At 36.2% G+C, this 18,690-nt stretch overlaps 1 protein-coding gene across 3 annotated transcripts in view; it reads left to right on the top strand.

Moving 5' to 3' along the window:
* Positions 1 to 18,690, top strand: part of LOC23687865 (protein nubbin) — a 493,425-nt gene that overhangs the window by 420,980 nt on the left and 53,755 nt on the right. For all 3 annotated transcript variants that reach the window (XM_021848316.1, XM_021848314.1, XM_021848315.1), the window contains one exon: positions 15,344 to 15,388. In XM_021848316.1, the coding sequence (XP_021704008.1) occupies positions 15,344 to 15,388 (45 nt within the window). The remainder of the gene's footprint in view (positions 1 to 15,343; positions 15,389 to 18,690) is intronic.

The raw sequence follows: 18,690 nt of genomic DNA, 5'->3' as shown, positions 1-18,690 counted from the left end.
TATTGTATTTTATGATTAATTTTAATGTAACTATATTAAAGTTTCGAGTGTCTGTCGAACACCCCACTGGAGAATTGTTTTATACTCCAGCGTCCTCAAAACCATCGCGACAAGATGAATTCCCGTCGCAACACAGGTCAAGCTTATCTATGAATCTTTTTCAATAGCTCTATCATTTCAGAATATTCAACAAATCCCATAAATGGCATGAACATCTGCTAAAAACTTGCCTCACTGTTAAGTTCGGTATTGTTCAGTAGAATTTACGTTTAAAAATGTATTCAATTCTAACCGAATAGTTTTGGCAGCCTTCATGTTTTGTATCAAATTCCAAGAAGACCTTCGACTAACAATCACTATATTTACAGTTTGGCAGTTAGAACTATCTGAGCCAATCGAACATGTCCAGGGGATGAAATTCTGAGAAAATTTATAGTACCTCTCACTACGCGCTCTCTGTAACAATCATGATCCACTGATCATGATCATGAGAGTCTGTTTGACGTCTACTGCTACAGCTCTGATTATATCCATCTAAACAAGCTCCAAGCCTGGGGATACTATTGCTGTAGGATGATCGAGGATTGTTTATCATGCCAATATAGTAGAACACCTATCCCCAATGGTAAATATGCGAAAAAATGGGTGTTATCATCGCTCTCTCTCTTTGGGGCTCTCCTTCGCTGCTGCTGTTCATCAAGCTTGTTACAACTTGCGAAACAATGCCTATCACGGACCGATACATATGCGATGTTTTTCTTCGCTTGCTTCGTTCGTGCTGCGAAATCAATTGAGAATGAATTCGGCAATGTCGTACCGATATCGAAACAATAAATTTGCATGTAAATGACGTTTTGTTTTTGCAGCAAATTAACCCTCTAATACCCAAATTTTTATTTTCGATTTAAGTATTATTTTTCGTTATCTAAAATCGTTCTAAACACGTTTTGGGCATTTATTTATTTTTATTCGCAAATTTTTAAATTATGGTTTTTGATTTTTATAATTTTTATTTTTGAACATCCCATCTTTTTTCATTTTTTCTTAAAGCCTTTTCTAGTTGTTGATTTTCGGCAATACAGTAATACCTCGATATAACGAAACCTCGTTATAACGTAACCTCTTTATAACGTAACTCGATATAACGTAATTTTTACCTCGATATAACGTAACTTTTTTTTGGCTCCCATTTATTTTTCCAATTTGAATTAAAAACATGGTTTATGAACTACAATAAATATTCTTCAAGATTCAAACTACAACAAATACTAAATCAAAGCAATACAAGGGTTTACTATAACTGAATACAGTCATAAATGGATATCGAGTGTGCTAGAGGCTCAATGTTAAAACCAACATTTTGTCATTGATGTACATTTGTATACATCATTCTTCTTTATTTTTGTTGCATTTACGCTGCCACTGGAACCAAGCCTGCTAGCCACTTCATTTTTTATGAAAACTTTTATTATTATTGATTTAGACTAAGCGTTCAAAAGACAAGATCAAACTCAAATTTGTATATTTAGTTATTGCTTTAGGAAATCTCACAGATGTTCTTCAACTGATTTCTTCAAGAATTCGTTATTTCTCCTGGAATTTTTCCATGGATTTTAGTTGAAGAATCATTCGGAGGATGCCTCCAGAGACTCCTCTAATAATTTTTTCACGGACTTATCTTAAACTCTTCTAATATTCATGTGTAAAACTTAAAACATATCCTTAAAATAATTCCAACAGACATCTCTCAGGAATTCCACTAGTAAATATCAGGAAGGTATTCATAATTAAAAACCTTTAAGATTTTCTTCCAAAATGATACCGGATTTTTTTTAAATCGATTTCAGAGATTCGTCAAAGAGATTTTAGAAACATTTGATCAGTATTGTCTTAACGAACCTGTCTAAATTATTCCTTGAGAAATTTCATAAAAAGATCTCGTTGCATTTCACCAAGAAACGGTTCATATATTTCTTCATGAATTTCTACAGAATATGTCCGAGAATTGTTTCCAAAGAATTCCAGATTCTAGAATTATTCTTGATGTTATTGCCTTTTTTATTTTTTATTACAAAAATATATTTAGGGATTCGTTCAAAAACTGAGCAAGTTCCATAGACTCTCCTAGAATACTGACGATAATCCCACCACGTATTCGTTCAAAAACTTTTCCATAGAAAATGCCTCAAGAATAGTTTTAGTTTTTAAAGGAGTTTTCTAGTGATTTCTTCACGAATGAAAAATTTCCAAGAATTCTTGGGACATTCTTTCTATAATTCTGTCAAGAAATTACAAAAGGATTTGTTTTAAGAGTTTTACCATGAGCCTAAACAAACAAAATGGAAAAAAAAATCTTGAAGTTCCATAATTGCCTGCTAGAATTGTTCATAGACTGTTCAACATTAACTTTTTTAAAGATTTTTTAAAAGATCTCATTTATTAAATTCTTTTAGAATTGCAGTGGTGAACCCGCCTTAGGCTGAAAGCTTCTATAATAAAGAAAATCAATTCCTTTAGAATTTCTCCAAGTGTTCAAATATTCCTCCAAAGATTTTTCCTGAATACATTTCTTTAAGGATTACTGCAATAGAGACGAAATAAGAAAATGAAAATAAGGAGAAATATATAAAAACATAAACATGGAAAAATATCGCAAAAAATGTGTAAGAAAGACTGAAAATAACTGCTAGGTCAATGTATATTTAAAACCCATTTTCTCATCAAACAATACATGTTGAACGAAATTTAGATAACAATATATTTTGCTTCGATATAACGTAACCTCGATATAACGTAATGAAAATAAAAATCGAGTTACGTTATATCGAGGTATTACTGTAATAAAAAATTTAACTGTTACGGTATTTTGAAAAATATTTAATTTTTAATTTTTTTTCGGAGCGTGTATTATTTTCCGTGTAACTAACGGAAAAACAGGTTTGAAATGATTTTAATACCACCAGGCTCTTCGTTGATGATAGGTTAATCGTAGAAAAATATAAAAGGTACGATTTGTTATATTACACGTTAAATGAAGCCCAGGCATTTGTAGGTTATATAAGAATGCAATTTTTCAAATAATTTTTAAAAATACAAAAAAGTTTCAAAAGTCATAAAAAAACTTTTCTTATATGCGTGTTATGAGTCAAGGTATAAGCCAAAAATAAAATCATTTTGATTTCCGAGCTACGAAAAAATACACAAAATTCAAAAGTGTACCCCGTCTAAAGGCGGGGTTGGGTATTAGATGGTTAATAAGGCGTCAATACCGGGGGCGTCAATAGGGTCTAATATGATCCTTTTGTATTGATTTCTCGCCGTTAGTATCACACAGGCGTAGCTACAATGATCAATTTATCTGCATCGACTTTCTCTTTAGATTGGTATATGAAATTCTATTGATTTTCATAAAATGTTAAGATGCAGTATGACGAAGGACGATAAGTACTTTCTAGTAAATCAAATATAACAATCAAGAATTATCGTCTGGCTAAGTATTAAGCTTGTAAGAAAATTGATGAAGAGATATCGGTCACTGCAGCTACGCCCTTATGATACTTAATGCGAGAACTATATTGATCACCTTCAATTATTCCACTGACAATCAAGCAACCCTTCGTGGTCATTGGTCAACCAGCAGAAGGTCAAAATTTTGGCAATCGATCCTCTCTCTCTGAATCCGAACTAGATCGCCAGCTGCTGGAACGGTTCTGATTGATTTTCGAACGCATGCTGACCTATTTTCCATGCTCTGCTCTCGACGGTCACATTTAGCACGTGCCTCGACCATTCTGAATCACCCAACCCTAACGAACCTCTAACAGTAGATAGACACACATTGTTGGTTAGAATAAGTCTTCAACGTGTGTAAAAGAAACATTAATGTCCGTTCGAACGAGAGAGAGAGAGAGACAGAGACAGAGAGCCACGGAGAATTTATGCGATTTATCCTGCGGATCGAACCTTGTGTATTGGGACCGAAGAAACCAGGAAGAAGAGGCCACCAGTTACTTCTCCCAGCCCCGATGTTCGTCCGTCCATCCACATGTCAGTATATTTTCATTTCCCTCCCTTTGGCCGAGGCATCGAGCCGCACACACCCCCACAGACACCACGTGCTGGCTGGACGCTAATAAAAACAGAACCTTTTATATCCAAATGAAGACGAGTTCTTCGAACTGAACAACATTCGTAGGGACTAGGGTGTCCCATTACGGCACCCCAGAAAAAATCTATGTCCAAAAAGTCATGGTACTTAACCCTAGGATGGAAAATGTGTTTATTCATCATAGCATTTCTAGAACAATTTAAGTTTCTTAAAATACAAGATCGATTTATGTAATATGATCTTTTCTTTTAAATTGTCATACTATTTTTCTAATATTTTCAAACTTTTGAGGAAAATAATAGAAGTTAGCTAGTATTTGAACTCGGTTAAATGCATGCAAAATTTAAGCGATCTACTCGGCGAAAAAATGTTGAAAAGGGGATTCATTTTAATGCAGTTTTAGAAAACAGGTTGTGATTGTTCTCAACTAATTGTGTCAACACCGTATGAAAATTACTATGGGTGTTTCTTTTGGTGACAAAAAATCAAAAAATTATTTCCAGATGACTGAGATCAATGTAATCTAACACATTGGGCTGAGGTACTGACATAGAAACTAATGAGATTTTTTTTTTCTCAATTCATGTAATTTTTCCAGCTTGTTTGTGCCGAATTTACTACATAAATCCGTTCCTATATGTCGAAGAAGACGAACCACGAATGTTTTTAATACGATACTGATAAAGTACATTTGATGTTCGAGAAAAGTATTGTTATAAGAATATTTTGTATGGAGATTGCATGAACGTTGAAAAACTCGTACAAATTTTCATTTATTCTCGTGCGAATCTAACCAAATCATTTCCCGAATAAAAGTTTAATTTGTTTATAGTACGCACCAAAAAATCTTAGATTTACCCGTAACGTAATTTTAGCTTTAATCATGCAAAGCCATTTCATTCATGTATTATTCAATGATAAAACCTACAAACACATCTATTATATCCAACATTGCTAGCAAAGTCTTTAATATTGAACACGAAACGTCTTCTCTTAAAGAATGTTGCATACGAAACGGCTCGGATTACATGATTTTCACGCTGAAAATTAAATCATAAATAATGCACATCAAATGACCAGCCGTAGATTCATCTAGAGTGCCTGTAAACAAGAGTGACGTCATGTTCCAGTATTGACAGGTCTCCTGCTCGATTGGAACGCGAATTTGTATGGAAATGACAGTTCGCCGCTGTTCCAATTTTGACATTGACGCCACTCTTATCTAAATCCACTCTGGATTCATCCATGTGCATAATATATGACAGAATATTTAGCGTAGAATCGCGTAAACCGAGCATTCTTGTATGCAATTTCACTTTTTAGATGCAAGAAAGCATGCAATATTGGCGAATGTTGGATAGAAGATCCTGAAATGTTTCAGTTTCACTCAAGATTGCAAGCATTTTCGAATGCAATGAGACAGTTTACATTATTTATCGTTGAACATTCAGTTATAACTCGTTTAACATGATTATTATAAAAGTTTACGTGTTACGTATATTTCAGATTTTTTGCTGTGTGCGTTCAATGAATATACTTACCGAAAAACAATAAATCATTGTTTTAATTAAACTCAAAATCACCCAAATTATTTTTATACAGCTTTTGCGACCTATTGTGACATGACATGCATCATTGCAACATGCTGGACGATTCTCTTGCAATCCTTACTGATTATTTAAGTTATCCCCTCTACCAGGAGCTTAAGTTTTCAACCACAAAAAAAATAAATAAATTGCCAAACTTTTTTATTTCTCTTTTTCTTCACAAGCTCTCAAAAAAAAAGCTCTCTTATTTTGGAGTCTGTGTCATTTTTGATCATTTGTCACCTTTCTTTGAACGCTATTTTGTTTTAGTCAATCTATCGCTCTCATCAATGTATTGTTTTGAAAATCAAATAACCAAACATTAGAAAAAAAAATCTGTAGCCTGCTATATCTACATGAGGCCGCGCTACGCATCGGTCCCCCAAGTAACTACGGAATGGTGATTCTAAAAATAGAAACTTTTGTTTAAACTTGTTAAAATATGGTGCGGAAAACAAAAAAAGGTGTCGCAATTCAAACAATTTATTTTGGTGAAAAACTTATACTGCTTTGCATAAATAGGGGTATGACCTTGGGTATGACTCAATTTGTCCTAAAATTTCAAAAGCATTGTGTCATCTTTTTTCGTTTACAAATTTATTGTAATTCAGAAAAATCTTAATCGAAAGAGTTGAATTTCTTTATATGAGACTGCCTATTATTACGGAGACTGCCTGGCATTATTATCCGGCAATGTTGAAAGTTCATACAAACTGTCAGGAAATACTATAGAAAATAATGTTAGTATTAACATTTGAACAATTCATCAATAATTGAAATTCAAATCAATCATAATTCTATGACATTTTAAATAAAAGCAGATACCGTAAGACCGGGGTATCATTGATTAGAATGACCATTTTCGTAAAAAAGCTCGAATCAACATTTTTCATTAAACATTTTCAATGCATGAAAGATGCTTCTGTTTCTCATAACCATGAGCTTAAAAAAAATAAGGTTTTTTGTGAGAATTGAATACACTGTTCACACTATTATGGGTCACATAATCACGATTTTCAGCCTATTTGGCTATCAAGTTGAAGAACCACAGTAAAAATTGGTTTTCATGGCTACCTTGATGGACTCTTGGATTGCCTTTGCACTGGTTTTGTGTTTTATAACTCGATTCCTATCTGACTCGATGGTCACTTCAATATAAAGTATGTAAAGATGACTGCATGACTATGGATGACGTTATAAGCAAGGAAAACGTTGTTCTTGCTAAAAATAGAATCACCTAGAACGATACCATTATCTAAAGGTCAATAAATATGTTCAATTCAGCTAAAATTACCGTAAAAATGCCTACCTCTAGGCGTTTTCTGTGGTTTACTGTGTTTCTTAAATTTGATAAATTTGATAACTTGTAAGACTTTGGACTTCGTATTTGGAGTGCTTCGGATAACTGGATCGTTTTTTCGTAGCGTCGGTGAAGAAGTTTATCGTTTCGTTTCGTTTCACGCGTTTTGCTGGACAGTGCTTCGGAATAGTCGTGTTTAGTCGAGCATGGATTGCCAGCTGGTGAGCTCGTTTCATGCAAATATTAACACATTTTTATCGTGGCAACGTTACGTTTATTTATATTCCAAACAAATTATGCATGGTTTGTCACTACAAGTGTGGACATAAGTCCTTTTCCTGTTTCATATTTTAAATATTCACCTACTTTGTTTTGTTGAATAGTTCGACATTATGGATGTCAACGTACTTGTTTATTCTTCTACTAATACCTTTTCACTAACTAAAATGAGACTAAAATGCAAAACTAGTTCTAAGGTAAAGATGAACCGAAGCCAGATCTACAATTTTCAAGAGCAGAAATCTGACTTTCCTAATTCAAAGATAATTCCCTGATATTTTTACTCCCTCACTTACAACATTCTTCCCGTGGTGAATGTGGAAATGCAGAGGTATTCTCGGTCTTTAGAAGCAACAACCATTATACTCTAACATTCCTTCCCAATCCCAGCTGACTGTAAGGCGCCGTTATTGATCAATAATATGAGAGCTTCTAAGATATACACTTCGAGAATGAGTGGAAAGTCCCATCCCTTATACATTTATATCGAAGGTCATTTATTACCAGTTCCGATCAATAACGGAAGTAGCAACCATTGACATGACATGGCTGTAGTCTATGCTATGCTATGCGATGTAAGACTTTGGACTTTCTTCATTTTCTGTTTCAGGGGCCACAAGCTTAGTAATAAACGATACTTTTAATGCCTAGAAGCATTGCTAATGATCATAAAAAAATGGACTCTTCTGGACGAACACACCATGTGTGTAATTTGCATACATCCTGCAAAATCGATGTTGTGCTTTATGTTCTCAAGTTTCATCTTCATGTGTCATATTCTTTACGGAAGTGCAAAGCAGTTTGAAATTTTCAGAAAACGAAAAACCGTGTACTCAAACGGCAATATCTCTAATTATTAGAGATGGTCGGGTCTCGGGTAATGAAACCCGATACCCGACCCGAACCCGAACCCGACGGGTTCGGGTCGGGTTCGGGTTGGAAAATTTAAAATTTTTCGGGTTCGGGTTCGGGTCGGGTTAGAAGGCTACATAATTATCGGGTACGGGTCGGGTTCGGGCTTGAAAAAAAGGGTTAGGTCGGGTTTAGATCGGGTTTGGTGAGAGTTTGGAACAGAGTATCAACCTGAAAGCTTCCCCATCCATCTAAAACGATGAATTTACCATCTTTTCAAACTCGGGTTTTTTTCGGGTTTCTCTTGCAAAAAATTTTCGGGTTTCGGGTCGGTTTCGGGTTCGAACAGCGAATTTTCGGGTTCGGGTCGGGTCCGGGTTTGCTTTTGAATTGTTGTCTCGGGTTCGGGTCGGGTCCGGGTTTGAAGAAATAAAATAAGTCGGGTACGGGTCGGGTTCGGGTTTGGAAATTGTGAAACCCGACCATCTCTACTAATTATATATTATCGATCTTTTTCCCACATTTTCGTTTACAAATATTATATTTATAGTAATAGTTATAGTTATAATTATAGTTATACAGTGGGATTCCGTTTTTGGCATGCTCCATTTTTGGCAGCCCCCGATTTTGGCAACATTTTTGAAAACCATCAAAATTTGTATTTTTTTCTTTGTAAATATTATCATATCTGTTGCTTTAGACATTTGAAAAGCAGGTCAACTACCCATGGATTACATTCCAGAGCTCCATTTTCGTGGATATTCCCCCAAATCTCCAACTACTAAGAGCTCCAGTACATGCTTATTGACTTCGAGATGGTAATTGGTAATGTATTCTCAATGACGTTTCATGAGGCCTTTAATCTCCACTAGTATCTCAATTAGAGTCCAATCTCTTTTTTAGGCATTCATAATGAGTGACCAGCCCACTTGAGTCTGCCAGAAGGTGATAAACTTAACAAAACAAAATTTCCATATTTTGAACAGCTTGTTTGAACTAAGCACAAGATCTTTCTGCGTCAACTATTCAGAGCTACGTTCTCTCTTTGTTCAAGATTCTTTAAGACGTTAGATTTATTAATATACGATCCAGAATCCTACACAAGATTTTTAATCAAGGATATGGGTCTCAACATATTTTTTTTTCTAACAAGCTGGGTCTATGAGTTGTCTAATAGGATAGCCTGGAGAATGCTTAGGGAATTCTTGATTCATAGAGGACTTCTGAGAAATTTTAACGGGATCTTGAGAATATTTGCAGATTCCTAACGGACACTGAGGATTTCTTGTGGGATCCTGACAATGTGAAATTGGTAATTGGGGATTATATCCAAAATCAGATGATTCCTAATAAACTCTTAAGATTTCTAGAGTATCCTGTAAATTCATAGCGAGGTAATGTGAATTTCCAGTAGTATTTTGAGTATTGCTGGCGAAATCTTGGGGATTTTTAAAAGGTTTCCAAATGAATGTGGGAAGTACTAGGAATAGCCTAAGAATAATAAACTTTTGAAAATATTCATCGGTGGCTTGAGAGCAATCTCGCAGCGGAGTCCCAAGATGTTAATTCCTATCAATATCCTTAGCGAGATCCAGGGAATTCCAGGCGAGATACTACAGATTCCAAGAAAGATGCTTAAGGTTCCAAGGGTTTTTCTGTAGATTCCATACGAGCACCTGAAGATTTCTATCAGGCTCTTGAGGTTTCATTGCATGATCCTGTAGATTTCCGTTGATTTAATAAGGTAGGTGTACAACATGATTGTGCAACTTTTCTCCTAATGTCATTTCCCAGAAAGACCCGTTCCCCCTAAAAGTGATGCAGTTGTACCTCTGTGTACAAGAATAGTTTTTAGTGACAGGGTGCTGAACTAGACAGACCGATAAATAATCAAAAAAAAGGAGATATTTGATCGTTCTAGACTAAACACATGTTGCCAAAAATGCTGAGGACAGTAAAACTCGAAAGAATCGCCAATCAAATATAAAAGGGTGTATATCCAATGACCGGTTCGTCCACCACATTAAAATGCAACAATTAGTGACAATTATGAATACTAAAAACTTTTCTGGGAACTGGGCTATTCGGGGTAAAGTAGCACAACGTAAAACACATATCAAGTTCATTTCAACTAAAAATTATAAGAAGCTTGTTTGTGTATTCTACAAAGTTACGAGTCGTGGATCATGAGATGTAATTGGTTATGTTTGCTTTTTTTACTGCAATCAATCATTCATTATAAAATGCTTTACTTCATCAGAAACATAAATTAAAGGAGCAAATTTTAACCTACTGAATTATGGTCAAATTTTATGCTGAATCCTGATTGATCATGTTCAATGAATTTAAAAAAAATCTCATGCCGTTTTGTAATACTTTAGATTTGTAATAACATCTTTGTAAGAATACAGTAATAAATTTTATGTTTGTCGTATTATTCCACAGTTTCAAGATAATGCCCAATTTTTAAAAAAAAGTTCACTTATGCGATTATTGATTTACATTAGACTGGCCCTTAAACAAAAAAGTTGTTAAACTCAACGGGGCACCCCATAGATATGAGCCTTAGAGTAAGAAAAACGCTCTCTCAAAATTTCAACTCAATTGGTTGCTTCACCAGCTGGCGCATTCGATTTGAAGTCGTCTCAAATATATTGAAAATTGATCCTATGTCACTGTTTTGTTCCGTATACTAATTGTTCGCGTTCAAATAAGCCTAGAATGACAAATACACTAGTTGATACCCTAATGAACATAATTGCAGAAGGTTGTATCTGGATTTAATCGAATTTTCATGACTCTTTCAGTTGTTGAAAGTTAGGCTTAGATAAGCACTCCCGTACAGTCACTTATATGCATGCGACATGTGCCTCAGCTCGCCCAGCGTCATAGGTGGCTATGATGCGCTTAGTGGCTACCTCCAAGCTAAATAAGAGAAATACAAGCAGTATTGCATGATATACTTCAGATGGTTAAAACACCAACTTTATTAATTTTGATCATGGTACAATCTTCTACAATATTTTTCGCTATTACATCAAGTAGTGTTTTTGACATTCTGGGTCCAATTGAACGCGATCATCAATTTTCCTGAACCAAACAGTAGATGATGTGCTGTTGCTCATATGTTTGAGCTGAAAATCCCATATTAACTTCAATTCAAATGCGCCAGCTCATGGAACGACCAAATGAGCTGAATTTTTCAGAAAGGCTTCCTCTAACCCCAAGAAATAGTCCTGGGGGGTGCCCCGTGGACTCATACAACTTTATTTTTCTCCCATACTGAGCTGGGCCAGTCTAATTTACATAGCCCACTCATACAAAAAGTGTATATAAAGCTTCTAAAAAATCATTCAAGACGTTGTGTGGTCAAAAGTATGTAGAACGTTTGCCACAATGACCATTACGGGGCTATGGATTCGTAGTTCAATCGTACAGAAAACTGCTTCGAAGTGAACCGTTCCGAAGTTTCGATACCATACGGGCCATAAGGATGATGTAATAATATTTCAATGATGTTATCAAAACCAATAGTTGATAAATAAAATTTAAAATATGGGCTCCGATTTTGGCACGGTTCCGTTTTTGGCAACTGAAAATTTCGACTTTGTTGCCAAAAACGGAATCCCACTGTAGTTATAGTTATAGTCCTAGTTCTAATTCTCGTTTTGGTTGGTTGGTTTGACTTTATTAACGAGATTTTTAGCCCTGGGCTAGTTCATCTCGGGACCAACGGCTTTACTTCCCTTCCGAAGGAAGTCGTCACTATAACTTTTTACGTCATAAGTGACTATGTCGGGGATGGGATTCGATCCCAGGTCCTCGGCGTGAGAGACGAGTGTTCTAACCACTACACCAGGTCCGTCCCCAATTCTCGTTTTAAGAGCTATTCTTATAGTTATAGTCCTAGTTCTAGTTCTAGTTCTAGTTGTAGTTCTAGTTCTAATTCTAGCTCTAGTTCTAGTTCTAGCTCTAGTTCTAATTCTAGTTTTAGTTCTAGTTCTAATTCTAGTTCTAGTTCTAATTCTAGTTCTAGTTCTAGTTCCAGTTCTAGTTCTAGTTCTAGTTCTAGTTCTAGTTCTAGTTATAGTTCTAGTTCTGGATCTAGTTCTAGTTCTAGTTCTAATTATAGTAGAGAGAGTATCTCTCAGTTATCGCTCTCTGAAACAGTCAAATCAAATCCGAGGATTTATTATTTTGGAATCAAAACGCGTGCAAATAATTCAGGTTAAACAATTATCGAAACATTATAGAAAAATTGTTTTTTATTTGTTTTTAAAATATCGAGAATTGAATACACTAAAACCTCCATGAGTCCAAGCTCCATTTCTCAATATTGAATCATAAAATTCTAAAATCATGCCTACTATGATAGTTGAAATTACCATGAGTCGATACTCCCTTCAATATCGACTCATGATGGTTTGAATATTTCTTGAAGAAAATTGTAGCACACAAATGCCCGTAACTCGTAGAAAAACATAAAAAATATTAGAAAAATAGTAAGCTGAAAACATCTGCACAAAACGACAATATATGACAATTTTCATCGAAAATTGACATTTTTCATAAAACAGTCTGGCGAAATCTTTAAACAGTTTTGAGAAAAGTTGATTTTTTCTACAAAAATGCTATAAATAAGAATATTCTTCATTCTAGGATTGACTTCATTATTGACTCCAGAACCACTACTTTTCGAACATTTTTTTTTCTGGGACGCCCTAGTAGGCATACGCGCACATACGCACATTGGATCGGTTCAGGGGTAGTGCGATGAGACTCTAAATAAAAAGGATTCTGCGGCATTCGCGCGGCCGTCCTCGTGCTCGAGGGTGAGAATGACATCTGCCCCCGCTTCGGTCCGAAAAGGTCACTTCGCCACCCCTGTTTCTGTGGTCCATCCAGCAAAGTGAGATGAATGCCTCCGCTTCGTAACCCGGGGACATTATTAAGAGGACATTATACCTATTATTTACAGCACCGTCCTGTTGGCCCGTTCGATGCGACGCTATGTCCTTATGTGGTGTGACAAACTGGACACCGTCGTCCTCGGCCCGTGCTCTACTCAAATTTCGCATCCATATTTTACGAGTTACTTATGGGATCTCTCTTCTCTCGATTATCGGTCCCAGAGGGTTTTAAAATTTATATGCGTACGGATCCCCCTTCGGGAAAAAAGACCAGCAGCCAGTCAGTCGGAGTGGACATAAGCCTAGGACGAGAGCATGTGTGGCAAATGCCGAAAACCAACCAGGGGAACGGAACAAGTCCAAATATTTTTATGCAAATCGATCACATTTCATCGGTTCCGGATAGGGGCGCAAAAGCCATTTGACCTTCGAAACGGAGGGTTTTCGGTTCCGCATTTGGATGCGTGTGTGGTTTGCAGTCATTTGCATTTACCGATTTAATTAATTGTGCCAGGAATTGCGAGAGGAGCAATTTGACGCTAAATGACTGGTGATAAATTAATGGCAATGAGCAACTGCACCAAGGGAGATTGGTGCAGTTGATAAAAAATCGTTGGAAAATGTACCAATAGCTCAGAAAGAACTAACAATCTGGCAGCTATTCAAACGCAAAAGATTAAATAGCTTTATGCAAAGTCATGTGTAAATTATAGTCAGTTTTGCCATTATGCTTCCAGAAAACGGTCGGACAAAATCTCCTCTTTTTTGCTCTTCCCAAAATGAGCATGCACATTGGTGACCGTGTGACATCGGAGTGAATCGGCAAAAGGTACACTTTTTTATCACTGCACTTTGGGAGTCACCTTTTTCCCGGAATACAAAAGCTAGCAATGGACAAAAAATAAACGAAGAGAAATGCAATTTGCCGTTCTCATCATTGTCATTCTAAATGGTGTGTAATTTATGTGGAGTGTTTGAATAAATGAGGAGCGATAGGAAAAGGACTATGCGAACGGTAGGGTGCCGACCTTATCAGATGCTAGAATTTTGAATCGAAAGTCACATTGTGCTACAAATACTATCAAAGTAGCCATTGCATACTGTGTATTATACAAAATTTATTTTTTTTTATTTAAATTCTGCTCAGAGGATTCGAATAAGAAAGTCGAAGAGATATATGCTCTCAAGTCAATCAATTGAAAATCTTAGGCATCCCTTAATTTCTAAATGTTTATTCGGAAGTAAACTCAAAACCTCTTCAAATTATTCACAATTCATAGCGTTTCAAAACCCTTTTTTAAGCTGAAAAAAATCCAGCGATTGTCTTTCTCTGGGACACATCAAATGACTTTGTCAACAACATACGCCGAAGGGACCTCATTTCCTACAAGGTCCTTCACATAAAAAACAGCCCTCCAGCTCACTCTACTAGGAAAGGACAAGGTGCACACCTACCCGACATTAGTCGAATTTCCTTTTGTCTATGCAAATAAGCATATTATTTTATGCACGTTTTTGTGCTGCTGCTTCTTAGCTCTTCGTCGTCGCCGTCTTCGATAATGTGCCTCTCGGAGCCAGAGAGGCTCACCTGAAGAACGGCGTGAAATGAGCATTTACCAAATGCAGAGACTGCATTCTTTTCTCTGCGTCGTGGCCTACTACTGTGCCCTCCTCCCAAGTGCCCACAAAAGAAACGGAAACAAGGTGCGCAGATGCATCGATCTAACCTGAACCCGTATGTTGGCCTCTTTCGCTTCTTTCTACCGATGGTAGCTATATATGCAAAGCTGATTTTCCAATATGTCAGCATAATTTGTCTTCCCAGCCAACCATTTATACATCCGTCCATCGGCCGACTAACTGTTCTCCTACTTTTGCTCAGCAGCCCTTGGAGAGATGCGTGTTCTCCATAGCCTACTATGACTCTGTGCCAGTGGTTACCAGGTCTTTTTCTTTGAAGCTCTAGAAACATCTCGTGGACCACTAAAATGGATGATCCCGAAATGAAAGTTTATGGAAGCCTTGCAAAGATCTCATTATTTCCAAAAGATCGACAAAAACTGCAGAATACAACGTTTTTTTTAGATTGGTTATTTTTAAGAAAACTAATATCTAAAAAATCTAATCCCTCCATTTATTTATAAATCAAGAAAAACGACACTTGTTCACAATTGTTTCGCGGACCTCCTGAAAAGTAATCACGGCCCCTTAGGGATCCGCGGACTACCGGTTGGGAATTCCTACTCTACACAAACGAGAAGACAATTCGCTAATTTCCATTGCCATTTTCTTCTTCTCTCGTTCACAGACATAAGCCGCCTCTCGAAATCACCGTCCCCGCCTCCGTCGCATGGTAAGTCCCTAATAATGATCGATCACGCGAAAAATTATCGAAAATTGCCGCTCTAAACGGTATTCACAAACCCCATCTTTCGAACGGTTTTTTTTTTGTATTCCGTTGTTTGCCACGTGCCACCGGTTGAGAAACGATTTTCCCCGGCAGACGACCAATCATCATCGTCCTTAATCAATTGGCCTGTTTGTTCCGGCGTTCGGTTTACGCAACCCTTTCTCTTCGGCAAGACTTCTGGTGGGATCTTAGCACCCCAAAGCTCTTTTTTTATTGTCCCACGATCGGAAGGCAGAGGAGAGGGAAAAAATACGGCAAACCGTTCCTTCGAGTTCCTGATTGGGTTCATCCTGCTCAAGCCTTTTTTTGGTGCGGGAAAATGGCACGCGACTGTCACGAGTAACAGTTTTATTGCAGAATCGTAATTGATTATCTCTTTAGATGTACATCTTAAGTTAGCTTCTATGAAGGGCTCGTAGATGCGTTTGTAATGAATAAAGAATAGATCAAGTTTTCTGCTATATCTGCATAAAGTGAATCAATTGCAGATATAAGCATAATTGATACGTTTGGAAACTCCATTGCTAAAGATGTTTATCCCAATCGATATTTTATTACAAAATGTTATTGCTCTTTACAAATTAGGCACCTAAGTAAGCGACTTCTTTTCGGCATATTTCCGACTAGCTCACTTAGTAGTCGATTCATCCCCTAATTTGGACTCTGTATGAGAGCCAGCCTCGGGGTACAAATCTCTCAAATAAAAGTACCCATTTATTTTTATGACTCTTTTTAATGTATACAAATCCTCTGAGCAGAATCTCAATAGAGTAATAAAACAGTAGATTGGAGTGCCTTGTACTTTTTAATTCCGCCGTAATTGCTTATCTTTGACAGATACGCGTATTTCGACTACCACTTGTAGCCTTCTCCAGTGTCAATTAGTCATATCCACAGAGGCGACATTTTTATGACATAGTTTTGGTTCTTTCGCCCAATCACTCTCAAATATTGGATTATTTTTGGCACATTGTCGATTATATCTACACGGTTAACTTCGGTTGAACGTTAGATATTTAAGTCTCTCACGACCCCTGAAAATTCCTTTGTCTTTTTACGCAATTTTGCGTAAATGTGTAGATCTACCCTAACGCAAAATTGCGACAATGAAATTTTTGAGCGTCGTGAGAGATTTGCACATTTAATGCGTAACCGAAGTTAAGCGTGTATACGCGACCTGGGTCAGATTCTTGACAATACGTATCTCAATTTTGGGTCAAAATGGACCGCCAGGCAGTGTTGCCAGAAATGATCATTGCAGAGTAACTTCAGAACTTTGATTGCAAGCTTTGATATATTTGTAGTATAAATACGGCTTCCCATATAATTTTTATTCGCATTTTCTCTTGGGCTGGCCAAAACCGGTGCTTTTACCCCAATAAAATACTATTGGCAATAACTTTCCTTATATGCTTTAGTTTATTTAAGAGTATATGATTCTTGAATAAAGTGTCATTTTTGTATCAATTTACACCCAAATAAGTCCTCTGACGACATAAGAGGGACTCAATAGAAGCATAAAAATGAATGCCATCTTATAAAAACTCTTGGTTTTAGACATATTATACCAAACGACTGTATGCCAAATGACCTACCACCTCAAGAATCATCGTTTAAATGCCAAGAACTTCAGGAATTTTGCTCAAAAAAAAACATGAAAATATTGCTGGAAATTACTCTGGGAATTCTTCAAGAAATTTGGCCAATAGGGAAAGTGTACCAGTTATGGCCATAGTGGTTCCCTATTTGGCCATATGCAAAATTTGGAAAACTTTTACATTTTTAATCTTTTTGAATGCTTCAGCATCAAGATTTATCCTTCATTTTACTGCTAAAACACAAAAGATTTTTCAAAATGTGAAGGCATTCAAGATATCACGTATGGCGAAATAGGGAACCACTATGGCCATAACTGGTACACCTACCCTACTTGAAATTAAAATATTTTAAAAAGCTCCTAACTTTTTTCTTGATTCAACCAGAACTTCAACTTGGAATCACTCCAAAAAAAATTCATCAGGACACATTTCGAAATTTCTCTAGATATTTATTCACAAGCTCATTCATTAGAAAGATTTATTCAAGAGAGGACATTTTAAAACGTTTTCTCGATAAATTTTCAAGAAACTGCTTCAAAAGATTGTCTATTGGTTTCTCAAAATATTTAAAATAATTCCTCGAAGTTGTCCTCGGAAATCCTTTTAAGAGGAAATTTATTTTTTGAATAAATATCGTCGAAAATCATTGGAAAACTACTCCAGAAATAAGACTTTTGGTGAAACTCTTTGTTAACATTTGATACAAAATATCATAAAAAATATAAAGTTGATATTTCAAAAATTCTCCATCATCTTTAATGATTGATGCTCTCATAACCAAAATGTCTTAACTCTTTTAAATGTTTTCGTACACTCTTACGCAGTTATAAATGTCAGATTTTTTTATTCTTAAATTAACTTCGTTTGAGACAAAGCAGACTTTAGATAACTAAAAAAATAGGTTTTGTATTTTTCTGTTAGGCCAATATGTCAAGAAACGGCCTACTTTTCTGACTGATTTATGCAGTGTCGTAATACACTCAACTCTCCCTTACTCGATATTGAAGGGACCATCGAGTTAGGGTGGTATCGAGTTACAGAACACAAAACCAGTGCAACGGCGATCCAAGGGACCATCGAGGTAGCCACGAAAACTAACTTTTACTGTGGTTCTCTAACTCGATATCGAGATACGGAATATCGAGAGTTAACTGTAGTAGTTCAAGAAGCAAGTTGAAGAATGATGATTTTTACAGCACGAGACGAAATTGGCAAGCCTCGTTGGATAACACTGTTCGACAAAAAAAGTCGATCTGAATGCACAGAGACCGGACAACCCGCGCTTGAAAGTATAAAAATAAACAAAAATAATGGCGTTTTCAGAATGTTCGTGTCTGCCCCAGGTCATTTTCAAAATATACTTGAACTTTTTGCATTTTTTATTTAAAAATCTAATCTAATCAATAAACCGACACAGTGTTTTATATTCAGGACAGCGGAATTCATGTGCCATATAATGTTTAAAACGTTAAGTCCAATATGAAGAATTGTATTAAGATTTGCAGGAAGCCCTCCCCCTTTTTTTGCACCCTCCCCATTTTTAAAGTATCGCAAATGATGGAATATTTAATATACAGGGGGTTGTCAAAATAACTGGGACAGGCAAAAATTGGGCCAACTTTGGAATGCTGTAACTTTGACAAAAAT

Source organism: Aedes aegypti, chromosome 2 (genome assembly GCF_002204515.2).
Source record: "Aedes aegypti strain LVP_AGWG chromosome 2, AaegL5.0 Primary Assembly, whole genome shotgun sequence".
Lineage (NCBI taxonomy): Eukaryota > Metazoa > Arthropoda > Insecta > Diptera > Culicidae > Aedes > Aedes aegypti.
Note: the sequence above shows the minus strand (reverse complement) of the source record. Positions and strands in the feature narration are given on the sequence as shown.